At 41.3% G+C, this 20,738-nt stretch overlaps 2 protein-coding genes across 4 annotated transcripts; one reads left to right on the plus strand and one right to left on the minus strand.

Annotated features, from left to right (window-relative positions):
* Nucleotides 1–1,204: 1,204 nt before the first annotated feature.
* Nucleotides 1,205–4,835, minus strand: EEF1B2 (eukaryotic translation elongation factor 1 beta 2). The gene is made up of 6 exons (XM_082285087.1): nucleotides 4,704–4,835; nucleotides 4,391–4,513; nucleotides 3,166–3,289; nucleotides 2,726–2,792; nucleotides 1,899–2,024; nucleotides 1,205–1,396 (listed from the first exon to the last, which is right to left on the minus strand). The coding sequence occupies exons 1-6, from the start codon at nucleotides 4,781–4,783 to the stop codon at nucleotides 1,242–1,244; spliced, it is 675 nt and encodes a 224-aa protein (XP_082141213.1). The 5' UTR covers nucleotides 4,784–4,835; the 3' UTR covers nucleotides 1,205–1,241.
* A 146-nt stretch (nucleotides 4,836–4,981) lies between these two features.
* NDUFS1 (NADH:ubiquinone oxidoreductase core subunit S1) lies at nucleotides 4,982–20,297 on the plus strand. Of its 3 annotated transcripts, none has more exons than XM_082285332.1 (19): nucleotides 4,982–5,411; nucleotides 5,906–5,973; nucleotides 6,203–6,294; nucleotides 7,741–7,848; nucleotides 8,938–9,014; nucleotides 9,107–9,188; nucleotides 9,298–9,428; nucleotides 10,129–10,314; nucleotides 11,964–12,098; nucleotides 12,472–12,586; nucleotides 13,573–13,718; nucleotides 14,196–14,324; nucleotides 15,313–15,442; nucleotides 15,931–16,091; nucleotides 17,647–17,801; nucleotides 18,361–18,536; nucleotides 19,266–19,400; nucleotides 19,590–19,662; nucleotides 19,944–20,297. In XM_082285332.1, the coding sequence occupies exons 2-19, from the start codon at nucleotides 5,910–5,912 to the stop codon at nucleotides 20,033–20,035; spliced, it is 2,187 nt and encodes a 728-aa protein (XP_082141458.1). In that variant the 5' UTR covers nucleotides 4,982–5,411; nucleotides 5,906–5,909; the 3' UTR covers nucleotides 20,036–20,297. The 3 variants fall into 3 exon arrangements, with proteins under 3 accessions (XP_082141458.1, XP_082141459.1, XP_082141457.1); XM_082285333.1 differs by lacking the exon at nucleotides 4,982–5,411 and adding an exon at nucleotides 5,569–5,642; XM_082285331.1 differs by lacking the exon at nucleotides 4,982–5,411 and adding an exon at nucleotides 5,649–5,790.
* The last annotated feature ends 441 nt before the right edge of the window (nucleotides 20,298–20,738 follow it).

The raw sequence follows: 20,738 nt of genomic DNA on the forward strand, positions 1-20,738 counted from the left end.
AGAAAGAGGAGCTGCTGTGCCAGATAACCACACAGATGCTCTGTGAGAAAAACAACAAAAGGAGTTACTTAAGCTGCTGCTGTCAGGCTTTGACACTGGGCATGTTCATCTCAGAGACCAGTGTGGCACATAAAAGGCCTCCAGTTCACGCTCACAATAAATCCTGTCAGTCCAATGCAAGGCCTAGAATTGTGAATTTGTCTAGAAGCTCCACAACTTCAACAGCTTTTTAACTTTTTATCATTCCTATGGATAGATTTTGGGAAACAATTTATTCCTGATAGGTTCTTCAATCGTTACAAAAAAAGGCAAAATCAATCTAGAAACCAATCTGGAGCAAACAGCTCAAACTGATGTTAATTTTGCTACTTTTTATATCCTTTATGTATTTGCATTTTCATCTATTTTTTTATTGTTTCAGTCATGGTCACGGGTCAAGCCTATCACGTAAGCGAGTCAGACAGCTGCAGGGGCTGCAGCCCGCGGATCATTCCCGATCCCTGCCCGGGGCAGGCGCCGCACCGCGGGCAGCGCTGGGCTCGCAGCGCCCCCCAGAGGCACCGCCCGCACCCCGCATGGAAGCGGCTCCTCCTCAACATTAACTGCTATTTAAGAAAGACACACAACTCGACGAATTTCATTGCAAATGTTTCCAAACCGCAAAAAAACCCCAACCAAGAAAAAAACCCAAACAAACAAACAACCCCTCTACATCACAGAACAGGTGAGAAAGTACCAGGGTAGTGTCAGGCCTCATCTTTAGAGCATTGCAGTCATTTTGGATGTAGCTTCATCTCCCTCTCACTGGAGTTTTAATTGTCAGCAAAGGCCATGATGTATTTGGTTAGTCACCACCCTCACGGAAGAAAAGGAATTCGTTTACCCACTAAAACATTACTTGCCCTTTGACTGAGCACTGCTCTTCCCTCAAAACCATCCATCCAGAGAAATTACAAACATTTCCAAAGAAACAATTTCTCCACAGATGGAGCAAACAGCATTTCAGTGTTTTAAAGCCATGTTAACTCTGAAGTGATGGTAAATGTAAATTTTCTGTTTTCTCCACTCATGTTCTTGGGTACTACAGTGAGGTGTCAGAGCAACCTTAAAACTCAGTTCCAGCTTCTACTTTACCCATTCAGAAAACATTACATTTGTGAGCTGGGTTACTCTAAGATTTTGAATTAAGCACAGACACTGCACATTTTTTGCAACAACATTTATTCTAGATATATCAAGACTTAAATCTTATTGAAAGCAGCTACATCCATTGATTGTACATAATCTTCAAAAGCTGTTATTCTCTCTTCCAGCATATCTGTTCCAACTTTATCATCTTCAACAACGCACTGGATCTGAAGCTTTTTGATACCATAGCCAACAGGTACTAGCTTGGCTGCAAAATAAAAAAGGCATTTAGTACTCTTTTATTAGTGGAATCTCTTAAAAACACCAATCTAAGATTGAACTGACCAAAGCCATTTGCAGGAATACATAAAAACAGCCTTTGTTCCACACTATGGACCATCTAATTAACAACCCAGCATTCATTACAATGGACTGAAGAAGGGTTTCTTTCTGTGGACAGAAAACCAGTGATGTGGGTGGTATGGGAGTTTGTTTGCTGCATCCACAGTTGTACAGGGAGATGCAGGATAGCAGAGCTGAAGTTTTACAGCTTTCAAAACCTGTATTCAAATCTTAACCAGGACGCTGCACTAATACACCTTTTCTGACCATATGAAGACACTGAAGTACTGCAGTATTGCAGTTCCCCCGTTTTAGCTACCTGCCTTTCAGAGATCAGCAAGCAGTGACTGCAAGTCCAACTAGTCATACACTATCCCAAGGGACTGCACTCTCTCCCTCTCCCTGCTCTGGTATTTCCCCATACTTACAAGATCCCCAGACCAAGCCATCTGCTTGAATGCTTCGAACACACTCCTCTAGTTTGGCCATGTCTGTCTCATCATCCCAAGGTTTCACATCAAGCAAGATTGATGACTTGGCAACAACAGCTGGTTCTGGGGGAAGGAAATCACCATGAAAAGGAAGGAATCTTTCAAAAACTCACTGATATACTTGCAAACTAGTTTAACAAGAGCAACTTATCCAATTTCATGAACAAGAAGCTGCTCACATAGCTGTAACAGGCCTCTGGAACCAATGTACATTTCTGAAGTACTGCAGCTGTGTACATCCCAACTTTCAATACATAGATACACTACGTTCTTGAGGAACAGGCCCGTAAAAGAACACAGATTTAAGTAGCTGACAGTGTTTGTTACATAGGAAGTCCTTCTCAGAAGATCTGAGAAGGAGCTTAACGCTGTGTAACAGTTTATTTTCCACAGAGGGAATACTGCAACTGCTACAGTTCTGAACAGTTCCAGACCAGTAGCTGTGGAGTAACTTGTGCATTGCAGCAGTTTCTCTAAACTTTCACAGGAAATCCTCAAGTTATTTCGATTTATGTAGGAAGCTCAGTCTCTGGAAAGAACAAGCAGCAGGAGTGTACAAAGCACAGCAAAAGGCCCGCTAACATTCCCATTTGCTGTGGGAAGGCTGAGTTCACAGGCAATTCAAGTGAAGCCAATTACTCCTGTCTCATTCAGTCAAGCTGATCTATTATTACAGTTAATTAGTGTTTCCAGCCATCCTGTTCAAATGCATGAAAATTAACTCAAGCATAAAAGATTAGGAAGTTCTTGGCATGCATACATACTTTTGGACTTCTTTGATTCATACTGGGCCAGACGTTCTTCCCTCAGTTTCTTTGCTTCTTCACTTTCCTGAAGGAGAAATCTGCAGTTACAGTAAAGCACCAAACCCCCCCCATCTCCAAAGCCCTACCGAATTGACCGGCATCTACTCAGATAAAAACAAATCATCACAACTGTCAGCCGAAAGATGGTGATTTTTTGTTTTACTCATCATGTAACCAGTCAAAGTTGGATAGGTCACCCATTCCAACATATTATTTTCTAAATTTTGAGGGTTTACCTTCCAAGCTTCCTATTCTGCAAAGATAAGATACACTTGAGAATTCCAAGAAGGATCTGTTATCAAAGTCAGAAGTGTAAGTAACTAGGTCGAGGTGAAAATCTGCATACCTGCATTTATTTGTAAAAAGCAATAAAAATAATACAAAAAGGTCATAAGTACCTCCTCATCATCAGATCCAAAAAGGTCAATGTCATCATCATCTTTGCTATCTGTGGCCACACCTGTTGTATCCTCAACATCAGCAGGACCGTATTTTCCCAAAGCCTTCTTTACTCCTGGTAAGCTGAAAGAAAAATACAAATATTAGGAACCTACTAAAATGTCAGTACAATCACTGCCAGTTCATCAGTGCATCTACAAACGCATTTGTAATGAAAACCTTGTACTAAAAAGAGTAAAAATCCAGTTGTGCTACTTGAAATCAGAACCTCCTGAAAGACAGCCCCCAATGCTCCTGACATGCCAGATGAGTAATCTGTGAATATGGGATTTGCTGTAGCTCGTCAAAGCTGGTACGATCCTGCCCAACACTGCTACTCCAACGTAGCACATGGATACGAAAAGCTTTCTTACTGGAATCCTCTACCTGCACTACATTCTGTCTAGAAGGAATTACCGACTTCTTGCTCTACAACTACTTTCACTTGTTTAAGAACTAGCAAGTGACTGAAAACACATTACTGAAAGGTAACTGCTACTTTCCTATCTTTCAGTGAACATTTTACCCTAAACCCTCACTCTCAACAGGGCAAGGGACCAGAACTCCCTGAATTTACCTTCTGTAGCTCACATAGTCCTAGTATCTTAGAATAAGCTCATAGTTGTATTGCTAATATGAACTGCTGTTACTGGAGCCATAAAACTGGCTTTTGATTTCAGGAACCGTAAGTGGTTTCTAGAGCGGACTTTGTGAAACCACTTTAGAACCTCAGTCGCCTTCAGCATTACAAAAGCTTCGGAAGCGGACTGGAGACTGAGCCAACCATCTCTGCAAGAGTTTCCTCTGAAGAGGACTGAGGCTCAGAAAAAGCAGTGTAGCAATACTGACCCTACCTATTCGTATCCATGACCCTACCTTTTTAGAGAGGCCTGCAGTCTCCATGGATGTCAATGCAGCACCTTTCACGAACACTTAAAATCACTAAAAAAAATAGACATAGTATTTCCTTTTATATTTCCCCTTCTTTCCATGTCCTTCTGTACTAAAAATCATTAATTTTGTCTTCCATAGAAGAGATCTGCCCTACTTCTGGAACTGTCTGTGTTCCAACAACACAAAATGCCACGTGGTACTACCGGAAACCAGTTCTGTTCCAACTCGAACAAACCCAACAATTTGTAGGCTAGTTTGCGGAGATATTGCAGCTTCGCAGTTTAACCATACCTCGCCTTTTGCTTTTCATACGACTTAATATGATTGTACCACCGGAGAGCATGGAACAAGTCTGCAGGCGGCGGGGCAGCGATCGCTTCGAAAACTGCTATGTCAGCCTGCGAAGGGACGTACCTGCGGAGAACATGGCAAATTAACCCCCTGCTCAGGGCACGCAGGAACACGTGGAGCAGCGGTGGCCGCCGAGCAGTGCCACCCGTGCAGCTGCCAGGGTGACTCAGGGCCCTTCCGCGTCCCCACCGCTTGTCCCCGCCAGGCCCGTCTCACCTTCCCCGCACCCCAGAACCCCCCCGCCGCCTCTCACCCCTCGATGTAGCTCTTGTCGGCCAGGAAGTCGTTGAGGACGCGGAGGCCCGCGGCGGACTTCAGGTCCCCGAAGCCCATGGCGGCGGCGCGCGGCCCACACGCAGCGCCCGCCCCGACCGCCACCGCCGCGGGAAAGGGCCTCGCCGCGCCTGCGCCGGCATTATATAGCGCCGGTATCCCTCCGCGAGACTGCGCGCAAGCATATCCTTCCGCGAGAGCGAGCCGCGAGGTAGCTCCTCACGGCTCGGCTGCTGCAGTGCAGGGCGTTTAGCGGGCGGGCCACCAGAGGTGCGGGGAAGCATCGGAGTAGTAAAAACGAGGCTGACTATAAACCTTAGGAAGGTTTGCGGCGTTACAGGGTTCTGTAACATTGTGCTGTTGCCACACCCCGCCCCGCTGGCAACAGCGGAAATTGCCGGAGTTAGGCGAAGAAAGAAGCGGAAAGGGACGGAAATTGCCGAGAGAAGGGCAGTGCGTGTGACGGTGGCCGAAAAGGCTGTGGGCTAGTGGCGGAAATTGCTCCTGCCATCGTTCGCCGACTACTTGCCGGAAATACCCGAAGCGGTTCGCTCCGGAGATTGCCGAAGAAGGCTCCGGAGATAGCCGAAGGTGGCTGAGGGCAGCGGCGGAAAGGCCCGAGGCCGCCGCCATAAAGGCCGAGGCGGAGCGCAGCCGTCCCGCGGCGCCGCCGCCCGTCCTGCGCCAGGTAACGGCGGTGCCGCTGCGGCGCGGGCTCGGTGGGCGCGGTGCCGCTGCCGCTGCTCCGGGCGCCGCCGCCCGCCGCCGCCGCTCCCGGTGTCCTTGACGGGCCGGGGGCTGCCCAGCGGGCAGCGGCGCCTCCAAGGTGACCCGTACGTCGTGTAGCGCTGTTGCCGGTCGTGCCCTCGGCCGCGGGGACGGCAGCACCGGGCCCGCCGCCGCCGAGCTGCGCCGTCGGGTCCGTGAGGGAGCGGGGTAGGGGCCGGCGCTCCGCTGCAGGCGGAGAGGCCGCTCGGTGACGTTCCTATGCGTGTGTATAAATTGCTAAAGAATCATATCTTGGCGTCTGAAGGCGGTAACTCAGTCTCCCATAAGCGTACATACAGGTGTATATACGTGCTCCTTTCCAACTGCTGTAGAAGTTTTTACTCTGCCTGTTTAAAACTTGTCAGCAGACATTCAAACTAATAACAACAGTGCCGTTTTCTCTCTTTACTAAAGCACCATGCTTCGACTGCTTGCTGTCCCCAGGACCTTAGCTGGGGTCACCCAGTCCTCCAGAGTATGTGGTAAGTGTAGTTTATACCTGGGTCTGTGGTGATAAACTTAGGTGCAGTTTATTTATTGAAGGGCACGTGTGCATGCTTGGTTTGCAGGCTAAGGGATTCTGTGTTGCACTGTTTGTAGAACTGGGGTTCTATCAGCACTGTATAACTAAAATCAGGAGTGTGGGGTCTGATGGTTTGCATCTAGCAGTAAGTGCAAGTTGGTTTTGTTTTCTTTTTCCGTGTCCTTCAGGACGTACAACTGCAACAGCAGCCAGCAACCAAATAGAGGTGTTTGTGGATGGCCATCCTGTATTGGTGAACCCGGGAACCACAGTACTGCAGGTGTGGGGAATGGCATTCTGAATTTTCTGGGACTTCCCATCTCACTTCTTGGCAGCATGTTCTATTCCACACAGCAGAAACCTACCCACCTTTACATTGTTTCTTGCAATTCTTTAGGGCTGTTTTAACTGACTGTGATGCAACTTCATGTGACAGAAATCCGTGGAGGAATTCAGTGTATGAAAAAGAAAAATACACTATGGTTGCCTGAAAGAAGATGCATGCAGCATCAATCCCAGCTACAAAAATTTATGCAATGCAATAACAGACTTTGATAAATTCTGGTTGAACTTCTGTCTCTGAACAATAAGTGACCTCGTAGTCTTTCAGAACCCGTAAATTTTGTAAAGTCTTGTTACAGCGTGTCTTGGTTAAATGAGGGATTGTCTCCTTTTAGTTATTAGCTGTTACAATTCAGAGTGCTCATCCTTAGTTGCTTTTATTATTCTTAGTGTGGGAAGAAAGGGAATCTGGATCTCCCAGCCTGTACTGAGCATTGTTGCCTTTCAGGCTTAAGTGTCAAGTAAAGCTTCTTTTTAAGGAGCCATTAAATGGGGATGTGTATAGTGAGTTAGAATATTAAAGTACATAATTTATTTCAATATGTAGCCTTTGTTCTTTGGATACAAGTTCCTAATTTATTTAGGCATTAGAATGCCCCCAGCAGGAACCTAGTATAAATTTTTCTTAAGTGCTATTTTTTCAAATTAGCTTTTCAGGTTTGCTGACATGGTTCTTTTTGCTTTTGGTAGAAGTTGTCAGAAAAATTAGATCTTGTTAGAGGGTTTTTTTAATTAAATTTGGTGGTATTTCTTCTGGCAGGCATAGCTGTTATGCTGTAGCATAGATCCTGTAAAGCCCCATCAGCTGTGGGGGTTTTATGCAGGAAAGGCTGTCTTCATCTGTTCTCTGCAAGTTTGTTGGCTCTGTCCTCCTGTCTCCTCTTCTGTCATGTTGTCATTGAGTTTGGGGTCTGCTGAAGTTGAAGATCGACTGTGCTGGAGTACCTTTATACAGAGTGTTGGTGTTGCTGAATTATCTGAAATCATTATGCCTGTTGTTGCTCTCTTTATGTTTTTCAGTTTTTGCTTTGATGCACTTTTCTTTAAAGAGTGTTTGTGTTCTTAAAAAAGTTATTTATATTGTTAGTGCCCTGTTACAGAGAACTGTCTCTATTATTGGAGGAAAGAATGAAAGAGGGGTCAGTTCTCATTTCCTCAATCATTTACAAAGGTTAGAGAAACGGTATTTGTAATTGATATCTTGGCATTTTTTTGCTTTGTCACAATTTTTTATTTATGGTCACTTCTTAAGATGAAAGGTCAATGCACTCTATTCTTGAGCACTGACAGTATTATTCTTTGAAAAGCTGCTTAGTGTTTTCTGAGGTGGAGCTGGAAAGTCTAACTAAGATTTAATTCTCCTTTGTTTCTTATTTTTTTATAGGCCTGTGAAAAGGCTGGAGTTCAGATACCTCGTTTTTGTTACCATGATCGTCTCTCTGTTGCTGGGAACTGTAGGATGTGTCTTGTGGAAATAGAGAAAGCTCCAAAGGTATTGTTTGTGTTTCGTAGGAACTGCAATATGGAATTCAGTAGGAATTTTTTTCTGTGCTTGGTCCTAGTTTAAATATTGTAAATAATTGTTGTCATTTAGCTGCTCAAAGCATTTTTTTTCTCATCTCCCTGCTGGACAGCAGGGATTGCCTATGGGTCAGAGTCAGTTCTCAGGTTATTATGGATTATCTTGCTGTTGGATATGAGCATTTGATAGCTGTGTGTTTGCAGTTAGATGCATTTTATGCTTTGTAGTTCAAGCTTCAGCCATGCATTTTCAGCTGATACTACATAAATAATAAACTTCAGATACTGTATGAATTCAGCTGTAGGATAACCATCTGCGTTCTAAGTAAAGATTGCAGTTAGTAGTTTCTATTTTAATGCATTGATATCTCTTGGGAAATAGTTGATTTCAGGAGTGAATACTGTCTTCAACAGTACTAAGAAATCTATGCACTTTCTTTTGAAGTTCAGTCTTGGATTACACGTTTATACTCACACCTAAAATTCTTTAGGTCACCCCAACTTCAATTCCATAGTTTGAGCTTTGGGTCTCTGGAAATGTTGGGTTATCACTAAAGGTGGAAGTCACAATGGGATTGAAAAGTAAGAGGGATTTGCTTACTGAGCAGGCATTCTTGTTCATCTTGCAGTAATCTCGAAAAGAATTTTATTCCAAGACTTTATACAGGCTTTGTGCAAATAAATGTCTTGTAAATTATTCACACTCTGAACTTCAGCTCTAGAGGTTTTCCAGATGTCTGCTGAAGCTCTTTGATTTGCCTTGTACCTGTTACAACTGACATTCTTAATGCTGTAACTGCTTGAATTGGGACCGGAAATGGTAGAATTTTTAACGTTAAATAAATCATAACTAATTTAACCTTTTTATATAGCAGATTATTACTAAATATGGCTTCTAGAGACTTTATCAGTTAGATATTTTTTTCCCTTGCAGACCTCTTTATTTCTATTTATTTATAACGGATACCTACGTTAGAATTATGGGGGAGGGAGTGGGGGTTTGTGCCCATGCTGAGAAGAAATATATTGTATTCATGCTTGCTTTTTATGGTGATTGCAGCCAGTTGCTGCTTGTGCCATGCCAGTTATGAAAGGCTGGAATATACTGACAAACTCTGAGAAGTCCAGGAAAGCAAGGTACCTTTCTTTTAGCCTCCTTTGGCTGATTAGTTGTACTATCTGCTAAATGGTGTTAAGTTGACATTAACTTCATTCTCTCAACCTAACAGAGAGGGTGTAATGGAGTTTCTGCTGGCAAATCACCCATTGGACTGTCCTATCTGTGATCAGGGTGGAGAATGTGATCTACAGGTACAACATCCAATTAAATTGTGTAGACTTATGTATAATACTTTTGTCTTAGATGAAATTGTGCATATCCAGCAGCCTGGATATGTGTGTGTTCTGTTGTCTGTTCTAGGACCAATCAATGATGTTTGGCAGTGACAGGAGCAGATTTAGAGAGGGCAAACGTGCTGTGGAGGACAAGAACATTGGCCCGTTAGTCAAAACCATCATGACTCGGTGTATACAGTGCACTCGATGCATCAGGTAACGTTTACTTTTCACTGAGGAGAGTACTGAGCAGGCATATTTGTGTCAGTTTGTTACTAGTGAAAGCAACCCCATGAGGGGTAGTCAGTTTTTAAAAACTTTCTTTTCTGATTGTACTTAAAATTTTTATTTCTGTTAGTGACTGATAGCTGGTTTCCTGGAGCTACCAGACAGGAAATAGAGAGATGGCCAATACATGAAAGTGAAATCAGAGTTCTGCAGGGCAGAACTGGTCCCATGGTGTTGGTGCCAGAATGGATATGTGACTTCCTCAGCCACAGTTGTAAGATCTGTTTATTTTTGATAGCCTCTGGTAGCTATATTTGTGCTGTTCTGTAGTCCTGAGATGCAGTAGCAGCCAACTTGAGCCAGATGGAAAAGAATACAATGTGCCCAACTAGTTCTAGAAAGAACTTGTTAGTTAGGACTAATCTTGGACTCAGTTTGTGTTATACAGTGAGTACGGAACTGTTCTGTTTTTTGATATAACTCCCCCTAGTTTTTGTAGCCCTTTCTGAATGAAATTCTGCAGATGCTCCTGCATGTGATGGCACTGACTAATGCATCTAAACAATTGTTTTCTTCTTTCAGGTGTATGAACTAATGTTTTATCTTAAGAAAATGAGATGAGGGCTGAAAAATGTTCTGTGTTGCAGTTGTACATTCCAATGTTTCTCCTTCTTTGTGCATCTACCAGGTTTGCCAGTGAGGTTGCAGGGGTAGATGACTTGGGAACAACCGGAAGAGGAAATGATATGCAAGTTGGTACTTACGTTGAAAAAATGTTTATGTCTGAGTTATCAGGAAATATTATTGACATCTGCCCAGTTGGTGCTCTTACCTCCAAGCCATATGCTTTTACTGCACGCCCATGGGAGACAAGGTAGGTGTCTTAACTCATACTGAAGACACAGCTTTCTCTGTGTCTTACACCTTATCTTAAAATATGTCCATCTGTGATACCAAGGGTTTTCTCTGATTTTTGTTTTCTGCATTTTTGTGGTAGACTTTTCCATAGACTGAATCTAACACAAGTTCTGTTACTTACAGCTTAAGAAAAGGAAGAATGTTATAGCTTCTAGACTGCTCTTCCCTTATTTTTACCCTTAAATGTTTTTTGACTTGTAGGTTGTGCTGATGGCTTAGTAAAAGATGTGTATAAAGGAAAATACAAATTCATTAACTGAGTAATTGTTGAAGATACTATTTAAACTATCTTGTGAAACTAAGCTGTCCAGCCTCAGAGCAGATCTCCGTGCAATTTTCTTAAGTAGCTGTTTAACCCTAAACAAGACCTGAAACACATTCAGGAGACAGAATCACAGAATGTTAAGGGTTGGAATGGACCTTGAAAATTACGGAGTCCCAACTACCCCTGCCATGCACAGGGACACCTCCCACTAGACCAGGTTGCTCACGACTTTATCCAGCCTGGCCTCGAACATAGGGGCATGCTGGTTTGAGCATCCCAAGGACATTCCAAATCCTCAGAAGCTATTGCAATGAGTCTGAAGGAGCAGGGGAAGGCGGAGGGAGGAAGGTGTCTCCCCACAGATCGGCTCTCCGAGAAGGTGGAGGGTGTAATTACCAACAGTGTCCGCTGGAGGGCTCCCGAAGCTCGGAGCCGGCAGCGATGCTGAGCGCAAGCACCGGATCAGACTCTGGACCAGCAGTTCTGTCCTGTCATAAACCAGTGTAGCACACTATGACAGAATGACATCCTTAACCCACCTTCCAGAGATGGTAAACAGCAAACAGGGAATGTATCCAGCCAGCAAGCTGTTACATAACACAGCTCTGAGAACGTGTGCAGCAACTCCGAGACTACCGCCCGTTAAACTAATACAATGAATACTTGTAACAAAGTCGTTTTCACACACTCTGGTCAGATCTGTTGTTATCTCAACTCTTCATGCCCCCACTGGGTGCTTAAAAGGACTGCTTAAATCGTTGTGATTTAATTCAGCAGGCAGCTAAACACCACATAGCCACTTGCTCACTTCAGTCCCCCTGGAGAATGGGAGAGAAAATTGGGGAGGAAAAAGATAAAATCTGTGGGCTGAAATAAACACAGTTTAGTAGACAGAAAAAGAAAATTATAATAATGATAAAAGAATTAGTATATGCAAAGCAAGTGATGCACACTGCAACTGCCCAGCCAGTCCTGGAGCAGCAGCCCCCAGCCAGCTTTCCCCCTCATTCATATGCTGAGCTTGCTGCTGTGTGCTGCAGAACATCCCTTTGGCCCGTTGGGGTCAGCTGTCCTGCCTGTGTTCCCCCAGATTCTTGTGCCCCCCAGCCTCCTTGCTGGTGGGACTGGGTGAGAAGCTGAGAAGTCCTTAATGTGGTGTAAATGTTGCTTAGCAACAACTAGAACATCCCTGTGTTATCACACTATTCTCACCCTAAATCCAAAATACAGCACTATACCAGTTACTAGGAAGAAAATTAACTCTATTCAGGCCAAAAATAAGACACTGTTGCTACTTAGATATGAAAGACTGCAAATGGTTCATTTGTTCTTCTAAACAGGAAGGTAGAGTCAATTGATGTGCTTGATGCAGTTGGAAGCAACATCGTAGTGAGCACAAGAACTGGAGAAGTGATGAGAATTTTGCCAAGGCTGCATGAAGATATCAATGAGGAATGGATATCTGACAAAACAAGGTGTGTGGATGTGGTTGTACCCACGTCTTTATACATGCATTAAAGGCACACTTTGCAGAACGAGAAATGTGCACAGTAGCACTGACTTTGGGATTCAACTCTTAGTATTGTAAAGCTACAGTGAAAAAAAATAATTGGTAAAGTGTTTTTTAATTCTATAATTGAAGTTGCTGAGTTTTCTAATGTTCTGATTTTTGTACCTTATTTTCACAGTAACTTATTTGTATTACTGGTTGCTTTGTGTGTTTTTGAGAAGAAAAACTTTCAGGGGAAATATTTCTCTTTTCTAAAAGCTTGCAATTAGAAAACTCACTGAATTATACACAGTTATCTTTATCTTTGTTCTTTTATAATATTCTTGTTGTTCATTTAGGTTTGCTTATGATGGTCTGAAGCGTCAGAGACTTACTCAGCCAATGATCAAAAATGAGAAAGGAGTGTTTGTTTATGCCTCATGGGAGGATGTTTTAGCTCGTGTTGCTGGTGTGGTAAGAACGGTTTTCAATAGAAGTAGTCTAAAATTAATTTCTAAAGCTGGATGTATTACGAATATTAATATCAAATGGGTTATATCAAAAAAGCTTTTCTCTTTAAGGTTAGAGGGGAACATTTGCTAATCCATTGTGTTTCCTCATAAATCTCTCATTTTTACTAATACTTCCTGTTTCATGGATTGGACCTTTTAAAGAACCTTTGCTTTCATTTGGAGCATTGGGAGAGAAATTACTTTTATTTAAATAGGAGAGTAAACTGTTTCTTCAGAAATTTAGGAGGAAGCAATTTTCCCGAATACTCTGATCTATCTGAAGACATCTTTAAATTTATTTAAACTGTGCTATCACCACTTTTGCCATCAAAGACATTAAATCTGTATTACTTATATCTGAATTGTGCTTTCCTCAGTGCTTTCTCTGTGTGGTGATTGATTCTGCAGCTCAAATGAAGTGCTGCATGACTGCTCTGGATTTTGATTAAAAATTTTATGTGGGTGAAGTAGAATTGAATAACTGTAATTGAACTTTCCTCAAGGATGTTTTTGCCCATACTACAGTAGCAGGGTTTGTTACAAAAACTCTTGCTTCTCAGATAATGCCTTTGACTTAAGTTTACTACCAGAGCTTGTGTTAGGGAAGTTTGTATTCTGTCTGCACTGTGGCTTTGTTAAAATAAAAGCATTCACCAACCTTCCTCTCTCACCATACCAAATGAGAATTAGCTACATCTGAGTGATGACTTAAGTAGGAGAGACCTGCATAGAATACAGAGAGCTCTTCTTTCCTTATCGTGAGTTCTGAAGGGGCTGGAGTTGCTGCCTGGCAGGAATCAGACACCACTGATCCATTTGTGCTACTCCAGGCCAGTGGTTGCACTGCTGGCTTTGGCACACCTTAATATGACAAGTATTTACCTGGGCCAAATGAGAATTTATTTCAGTGGTTTCTTTTGTTTGTGTTTATGCTTCCTTTCTCTCCAGCTCCAGGCAGTTGACGGTAAGGAAGTAGCAGCAGTTGTAGGAGGGCTGGTGGATGCAGAAGCACTAATAGCTCTGAAAGACCTACTGAATAGAGTGAATTGTGATACACTCTGCACTGAAGAGATCTTCCCTACTGCTGGAGCTGGGTAAGAGGACAGGCAGTGTCTGTCTGTAATTAGTATGTTAATAAACTTTCCAGTCTGCAGATCATCTCAAGGCAATATTCTGAAATTAGCAGGGATAACAATTGCTGATGCAGTGTTTATTTGAATTTACAATACTCACATATAGAGAGTATTTATGGATTGTAAGTTGATGCATAGTTGATCTCTACTCCAGCAAGGGTTGCATGCTTTACCCCCATGTTGTACTGTATGTATGGCTGCTGCAGTTTACCAGTGAGTTACTGAAAGCCAGTTACTCTCTTGTGAGCTGGATAAGTTGGTCTATTTCTATTTGTGGTGTGAAAACTTTAGTACAGTTATGATTAGTAATTTGGATTGAGAAATCTCTTCTTTCTCTTTCTTTCCCCAAGATGAAAAAGTATTTTGAGCATCTACAATCTTTACCATTCCTTCCCTCTACTGAATTTTCATCCTCTTTCTTACGTCTTTTTGTTATAGCACGGATTTACGCTCTAACTACCTGCTGAATACTAAGATTGCTGGGGTGGAGGAGGCAGATGTCCTCCTTCTGGTTGGCACCAATCCACGCTTTGAGGCACCGCTTTTTAATGCTAGAATTCGAAAGAGGTTTGTATTCCTTGGTGGCAAATAAGCATGTGAATCCATCTGGATTTGATAGAATGCTTGGTTGGAGCTGCAGGCAGTAACTTGAGAGCATTCATTCAGATGGGATCATTGGATTTAGTTCACCTTTTAGTAATGGGAATGGTTATTTATGTGTGGAAAAAGGGTAGTACCCTATAGTGTAGAGCTAGTTCATTCTCACTTTGACATTTTACATTAAGTTCATCTACTCAGACATTATTCCTTTGTTACATTACACAGACACCTCAGATTCTCTGTTTTATAGAAGTCTGTTGAAGCATATTCCTTGCAGATTTATTTTCAGCATTGGTTTACTGCTTCTTGTATTGTAACAAATCAGATGTGCTGAGTTTAGAAGCAGTCATTCAAGTTTAACATTTTCTTTGCCAAGTAGTGTGGCTTTCCCAAACTTTTGAACATAGCTAATTCAATTTTAATAACATATGTCAGTATGAGGCAAGTGAGGTCTGTAAAAGCCCTGTCCTTCTTCATGCTAGGATAATGTAATTTTAAACAGTAATGATGTTGAAATTTTGAGAGGAGAAAATGCAGTGAGGCTTTTGAATGTATATGTTTCATGTATTTTTATAAGTCTGTGCCATGAGAAGCTGCAGAAAAGAAAAAATGGCTAATCAGCTAGCTAAATTTTTCTGTGTTTATCTAAGAAATAAGTGGATTTCTAAAACTGAATTGGCAGAAGTTTGAGGGGAGGAGGGAATTGAGTTGTGAAGTTGTTGTAAGGTGTGTTGCTGTGCTGTTTCTGGAACATATCTAGAGAAATAATCCTAAAAAACCTTTAGGTTTGCTTAAGTCAGAATAAAGCTAAACTGCATGTTAAGAAAACAGTGAATGCCATTTAAATTCCTTTGCAATCCTATTTTAAGTTACTGCTGAAGTTATAATTAGTGGCTTTGGTTGGGTAAAACTCTGTATTTTTAAAATTTTTATAAAATGTTTGCTGTCTTTTCAGCTGGCTTCACAATGACTTGCAAGTGGCCCTTGTCGGCTCTCCTGTGAATTTGACCTACACTTATGAACATCTAGGAGACTCCCCACAGATACTTCAGGACATTGCTTCTGGCAAACATGCCTTCTCCAAGGTACACAGAACTTAAGAATGTGACTGTTAAATTCCACAGATATTGAGTAATAATCTGAATTCCCCAGAGACAGATTTGAAGAAAAGTACCATGTTGTAGATGAGGTTATGTGCTTTTAATCAAATGCAGAGATGAGGTAATGATTAGTGTGCACCAAATATGTATAAACTGTGTAATATATTCAGGTGTGCAAAACTGTGCAGTGCAGGAAACTCCTGGAATAGTTCTTGACATAAAACAGGCTGTTTCAGGCCTTGCTGTTTCCACTTAAATGTGTGGTTATCGAGTGCACAGTTCTGTGTTTACAAGGTAGTTTTCTGCTTTACAGCAGTTTCTCTTGGCTTTATCTCTAAATGAAACAATGACCATTTTGGAACTGTAGATTTGCATGGAAGAGTTATGGAGAAATTTTGGGATTTATTACATTTTCTGTATCAAGAATTGTCTTCATAGCTGTGGAATGAATTTCTGGTTCTTGACTTGCATAGGTCCTCGACCATGCCAAAAAGCCGATGGTGGTGGTGGGAAGCGCAGCCCTGCAGCGCAGTGACGGAGCTGCCATCCATGCTGCTGTTTCCACCATTGCACAGAATGCCAGGGCCAAGAGTGGTGCTGATGCTGATTGGAAAGTCATGAACATCCTACACAGGTTTGCTTTAAAATTTTTTTGGGAGTAGCTTGCTTGCACGTTGGACTGCACGGGTTACCACAATGTATGTGTACAGATTGCTTTGTATACACACAAGCAACTTATTGGGTTAAAACCTGTAGGGAATATACAAACCTGAAGTACAAGCTAGCAAAATCTTCTTAATAGAAATGGATTCCTTGACCTGGCAAACTTTTCAGGCTCTCCATGAGATTTTGTTAATTTATTATATTCAAATGTAGAATTTAAGGTTTCGATTTAGGCATAGATTACAAGAGAGTTTAAAAACATCTACCACAGTGCTCAGTAGGATGCACAGCAGACCAGTGTCACTTGCTAAATGACTGCATTTTATCTAGAGGAAGAAAAACAAAATGGCAAGCATATTTAAATAATATGGTTTGTTTGTTTTTTTAACATTCCTTTTACTGTACAGCTTCTCAACTGAATAGTTAATAGAAAAGCTTCAAAGATTTTCATCTGAGGGTTTTTAATCTTAGCTATTCAGTTTATCAGGTTATTACTCCTTTAAATAGACAAGCGTCTCTTGGACAATCCTCCACCACTCCCTTTCTAAAATTCTGACTGTCAAATTGACCATCTCTGTAAAGGAAAAATTATTTCAACAAATGTAATGGCACTCGGTTCCGGAGACTCAACAAATTTCTTCTGCCAAAAGTGGCTTCATTGATGTAAAACTAGTATAGTTAGAGCAGGGCTTGGTCCTCTGAAGGAAACTTAAATATAACATTCTGCTGCTGAAACTGAAATATTTAGTACCAAAACACTGATGAGTTAAAGAACACTCATGATACGAGTGTGGTTTGGCAGTCTTTCATATTGACTTCTGTACTTATGGTGCACCATCCGTTCTACCTTAAGTGTAAAAAGCAACTTAACTTATTGAAACCTGTGTCTGTGTCAGACAAAATGAGTTACATTGGAAGACTGTACTCTAGAGAGAATCTTTTTTCTTTTAAATAAGACTGGCACCTGATTATGGACGATTATGCAAAACTGTTGCTTTGGAAAAGGAAGACTGCCAGAAAATGAGAATGATTATTTCATTCTTTTAAAAGTATTTTTATGTGTGAATAAATGAATAGTGATGAAATAGTGGTCTTAAGTCTTTGATGATTTTGAGTAGTGATGGCCCAAGGGTTGGTCTTTCATCTTCCATGTGAGTGCCCTGAATTAAAGGCCTGATGAGTTCCATTCATAGCTCAAATGTCATCTGGAGCATCAAGCTTCACCAGTAAGCTGCCTGCTGCTAGGTCCTGACTTTCAATGTGCACCTTTATTCTTGCTCTCCCATCTTAAATAGGTGACATTGCCTGTGAAAACTTTAAATGGTGTCAGGTTGTCAAAATGCAGAACTAACTTGATACTCTGTCAAAAATTTCAGCTGCCTTTAAGCTTCATGTTTGTCTTGTTACTGCTAGGAACCTCTTTACATCCCTTCAAAATATTTAGTCAGAAAAAGAAGTTAGGTCTGTTCTGATGGGAGAGGGAGAATTCTGACATAACTTAAGTCATGATGTATTTGTTCCTACAGGGTTGCAAGTCAAGTAGCTGCTTTGGACCTGGGTTTCAAACCAGGAGTTGAGGCAATTAGGAAAAATCCTCCCAAAGTATTGTATCTCTTGGGAGCAGATTCGGGTTGTATAACACGTCAAGACTTGCCAAAGGACTGTTTTATCATCTATCAAGGTAATTAGTACATGTAAATTAAGAAGTGTTGGAGAAAAGCATAAACAGTGGCATAAAACCCTTTGAGGAATTTCAGCCTTTGTTTTCCGCCAAGAAGCGGAACTTCTAACACATAACTGAGATACTGGTTACCTATTTCTTAGGTAAAGATGGGAGACAGTTGATGAGTAATAAGGGAATATAAACCAGTATAGGTCTTCAGAAACATAGCTTCAGACCTGGCAGACAAAACAGCTTTAGTTTCCAGCTGTTCTATCATACCAAAACATGACCTTAATCTAACAATACTTGTTCCAAGAACCTCCCAAATCTGAGTGACTATAGAGACTGAAGTACCATTTACTCCTCCTTGTAGTCCATTCATTCTCCCCAATGTGTTAGGCAAGTAAGACCTCAGAGCAGTCAGCCTAACAGTCTTCAGATTACTGGCTGAGCAAAACTTAGAAAATCCTTTTTTTCTGGGAACACGGAAATTCTGTGTTAGTAAAGCATTTCTTTTTATTTTGACTTACTTACGTCTCATGTGGTTGTGTACTGTTTCTTCTTCCCATGTATTTAGGGCACCATGGGGATGTGGGAGCTCCCATGGCTGATGTTATTCTCCCGGGAGCAGCATACACAGAGAAGGCAGCCACATATGTAAATACTGAAGGTCGGGCCCAGCAGACCAGAGTAGCAGTAACACCTCCCGGGATGGCGAGGGAAGACTGGAAAATTATTAGGGCTGTCTCTGAGGTACTGTTGCTGTTTTAAGTTGCTTCTAATAAAAATACACTGAGAGGTTAAGTTCCTTTTGCTAAACACTTTCCAATGTAAAAAAAAGGTAGATTTTCAGGGAAACACAGTTTTAAGAAGTAATGTTTTGTATTGAATCCTGTGTTAATTCTGTGAGTTAAATCATATTGTTTCCCTTTTGAGGATTGCTCTATTATTGTGGCTGCTGTATGTTGTTGGAATGCATAATGGGAAAGCTCTGCAAATTTTGCAGGTCTTTGTGAAATGCTTTAGAGGAAGCTGGTGGGAGCATGCAGTTTCTTGTTTTTTAGAAAGAAAACAGCATAGACTCTTGAGGCCAGGATCTGGTGTCATTAGATGAGGTCAGATACGTGCTCACTACTCACAGGGAACAAGATGCATTGATAATTGCATCAACTTTTATCACCTTTGGTGGTAAACTAAGGAAAATGCAAGTATGGAAGGAGAAAAGTACTTCTTTTCTTTTTATCCTGTGTATAGCAAACAGGACAGCCTGGTTTTTAACATGGGGAAGTGTTGACTATGTAGGCATCAGAAGTGCAACAGAACACTGTGACTTTGCTTCAGTTTGTGCATTCTAACTGCCTGTGTTTTCAGGAGTGTAGACTTTTCCTCACTTTACCTTAGGGATGTTAATGGATTGGTAATCTAAACCACTGTAAATTAAATCCCTAGACTTGATGGCATTTCTTTCTGTGAATCTCTTAGTTGGCTGGTTTGACCTTGCCTTATGAGAACCTTGATCAAATACGGAAGCGTTTGGAAGAAGTATCACCCAATCTGGTTCGATATGATGATGTGGAAGAAGCTAACTACTTCATCCAGGCAAATGAATTGGCAAAGGTAAGCAAAACTGAAGCATCTTGGCATGATTTAGTGCTGTTATATATAGCATAATGCTTTTTTAAAAAAATCTTCATATGTAGTATGAGAAGCATTTTTGACACACACTGAATGCAGAATTCACTAAACAAATGCTTTGGTAACAAGTTCCTATCATAAAGGTGACTTTCTTTTCCTTTCTTACCACAGTTAGCAAAGCAACAGCTTCTTGCTGATCCTCTTGTTCCACCTCAGCTCACAATAAAAGACTTTTATATGACAGGTATGTATAGTGTGGGCTTTCCTTTCTGAAATCAGCAGAACATTTTACTTAGCTTTACAGTAAGGTTCTTACGATTAATTTAAAGCTTTCTGCTAAGATACACAGGATTTGAGTCTTTGGAAGAAACAAAATTTTTCAGTAAAATTATTTGGAATTTACATAAAGCACAGACTGTATTTTCAACTAAGTGATTTTATTTATCCTCTTTGTATCCAGTCTTGTACTAAATTTATTTTGTATTGTGTCTGTGCACTGACATGTTTGGATTTCTTTTTTTACAGATTCCATCAGTAGAGCATCACAGACAATGGCCAAGTGTGTGAAAGCTGTTGTTGAAGGTGCTCATGCAGTAGAAGAGCCCTCCATCTGCTAGAGACTAATCAGACTGCCACCACCTCCATCTAAGTTTTTGTTGCAGTTAACTGCTGTGACTGATACTTTTTTTTCAAAATCTATTTGACAGGCTGTTGTATTTTTTTTCCTTCCTTCATTCACATTTTCATCACTTCAAATAGCCCCATCATACTACAGGACTATTTCTGTGTCTGAGGGAACATGCAGCACTCAACTTACTGTACCCAGAGGCAGGGTACATTATGATTGTATACAAATAAATTATAATACAAAGCCACCTATTACCTGTGTAATTCATGTAGCTTGTGCTTCTTCCATGAAAAGAATTCAGTAAGCAACTCAGACTCAGTAAATCTTGGTTTTCTAGGAAGGAGTGTACATGACAAAAATACTAGATAGTAACTTTCTTCTAGGGTATCCAGGTATCTTAATTTTAAACCCTGGTCAGAATGTGAACGTGCTATTTTTGTAATGCACTTTCAAAGGAAGTTGTCCCTCATACCTGGTTTATGCCAATGTTCAGGCCTATCTCTGCTCTGGATATTTGTATGTTTCTTCATTTACTTTCAATTGAGACTCTTGGAGGAAATACAAATAATTTTGATGTTGTGGGGAAAAAAAGCAGTCTTCACACAGCTTCCTCATACTGAACTGCTTTAAAAATTAGCAGAAAGACAAAAAGCCTTTATACCAGTTCAAATACAGAAAAAAAATCTCAGTTT

This window comes from Coloeus monedula (assembly GCF_965178545.1).
Source record: "Coloeus monedula genome assembly, chromosome: 7".
Lineage (NCBI taxonomy): Eukaryota > Metazoa > Chordata > Aves > Passeriformes > Corvidae > Coloeus > Coloeus monedula.

What these genes read in the sequence shown, in the direction of transcription:
- EEF1B2 (XM_082285087.1), bottom strand. Translation starts at nt 4,783, where the DNA reads ATGGGCTTCGGGGACCTGAAGTCCGCCGCGGGCCTCCGCGTCCTCAAC. An exon ending in GACAAGAGCTACATCGAGGG is followed by an intron (nt 4,514 to 4,703) that starts GTGAGAGGCGGC and finishes TGTTCTCCGCAG; the next exon opens with GTACGTCCCTTCGCAGGCTG. An exon ending in TGGCTTGGTCTGGGGATCTT is followed by an intron (nt 1,397 to 1,898) that starts GTAAGTATGGGG and finishes TTTATTTTGCAG; the next exon opens with CCAAGCTAGTACCTGTTGGC.
- NDUFS1 (XM_082285331.1), top strand. Translation starts at nt 5,711, where the DNA reads ATGCGTGTGTATAAATTGCTAAAGAATCATATCTTGGCGTCTGAAGGC. An exon ending in TTCCCTACTGCTGGAGCTGG is followed by an intron (nt 13,719 to 14,195) that starts GTAAGAGGACAG and finishes TTTTTGTTATAG; the next exon opens with CACGGATTTACGCTCTAACT. An exon ending in CTGTTTTATCATCTATCAAG is followed by an intron (nt 17,802 to 18,360) that starts GTAATTAGTACA and finishes CCATGTATTTAG; the next exon opens with GGCACCATGGGGATGTGGGA.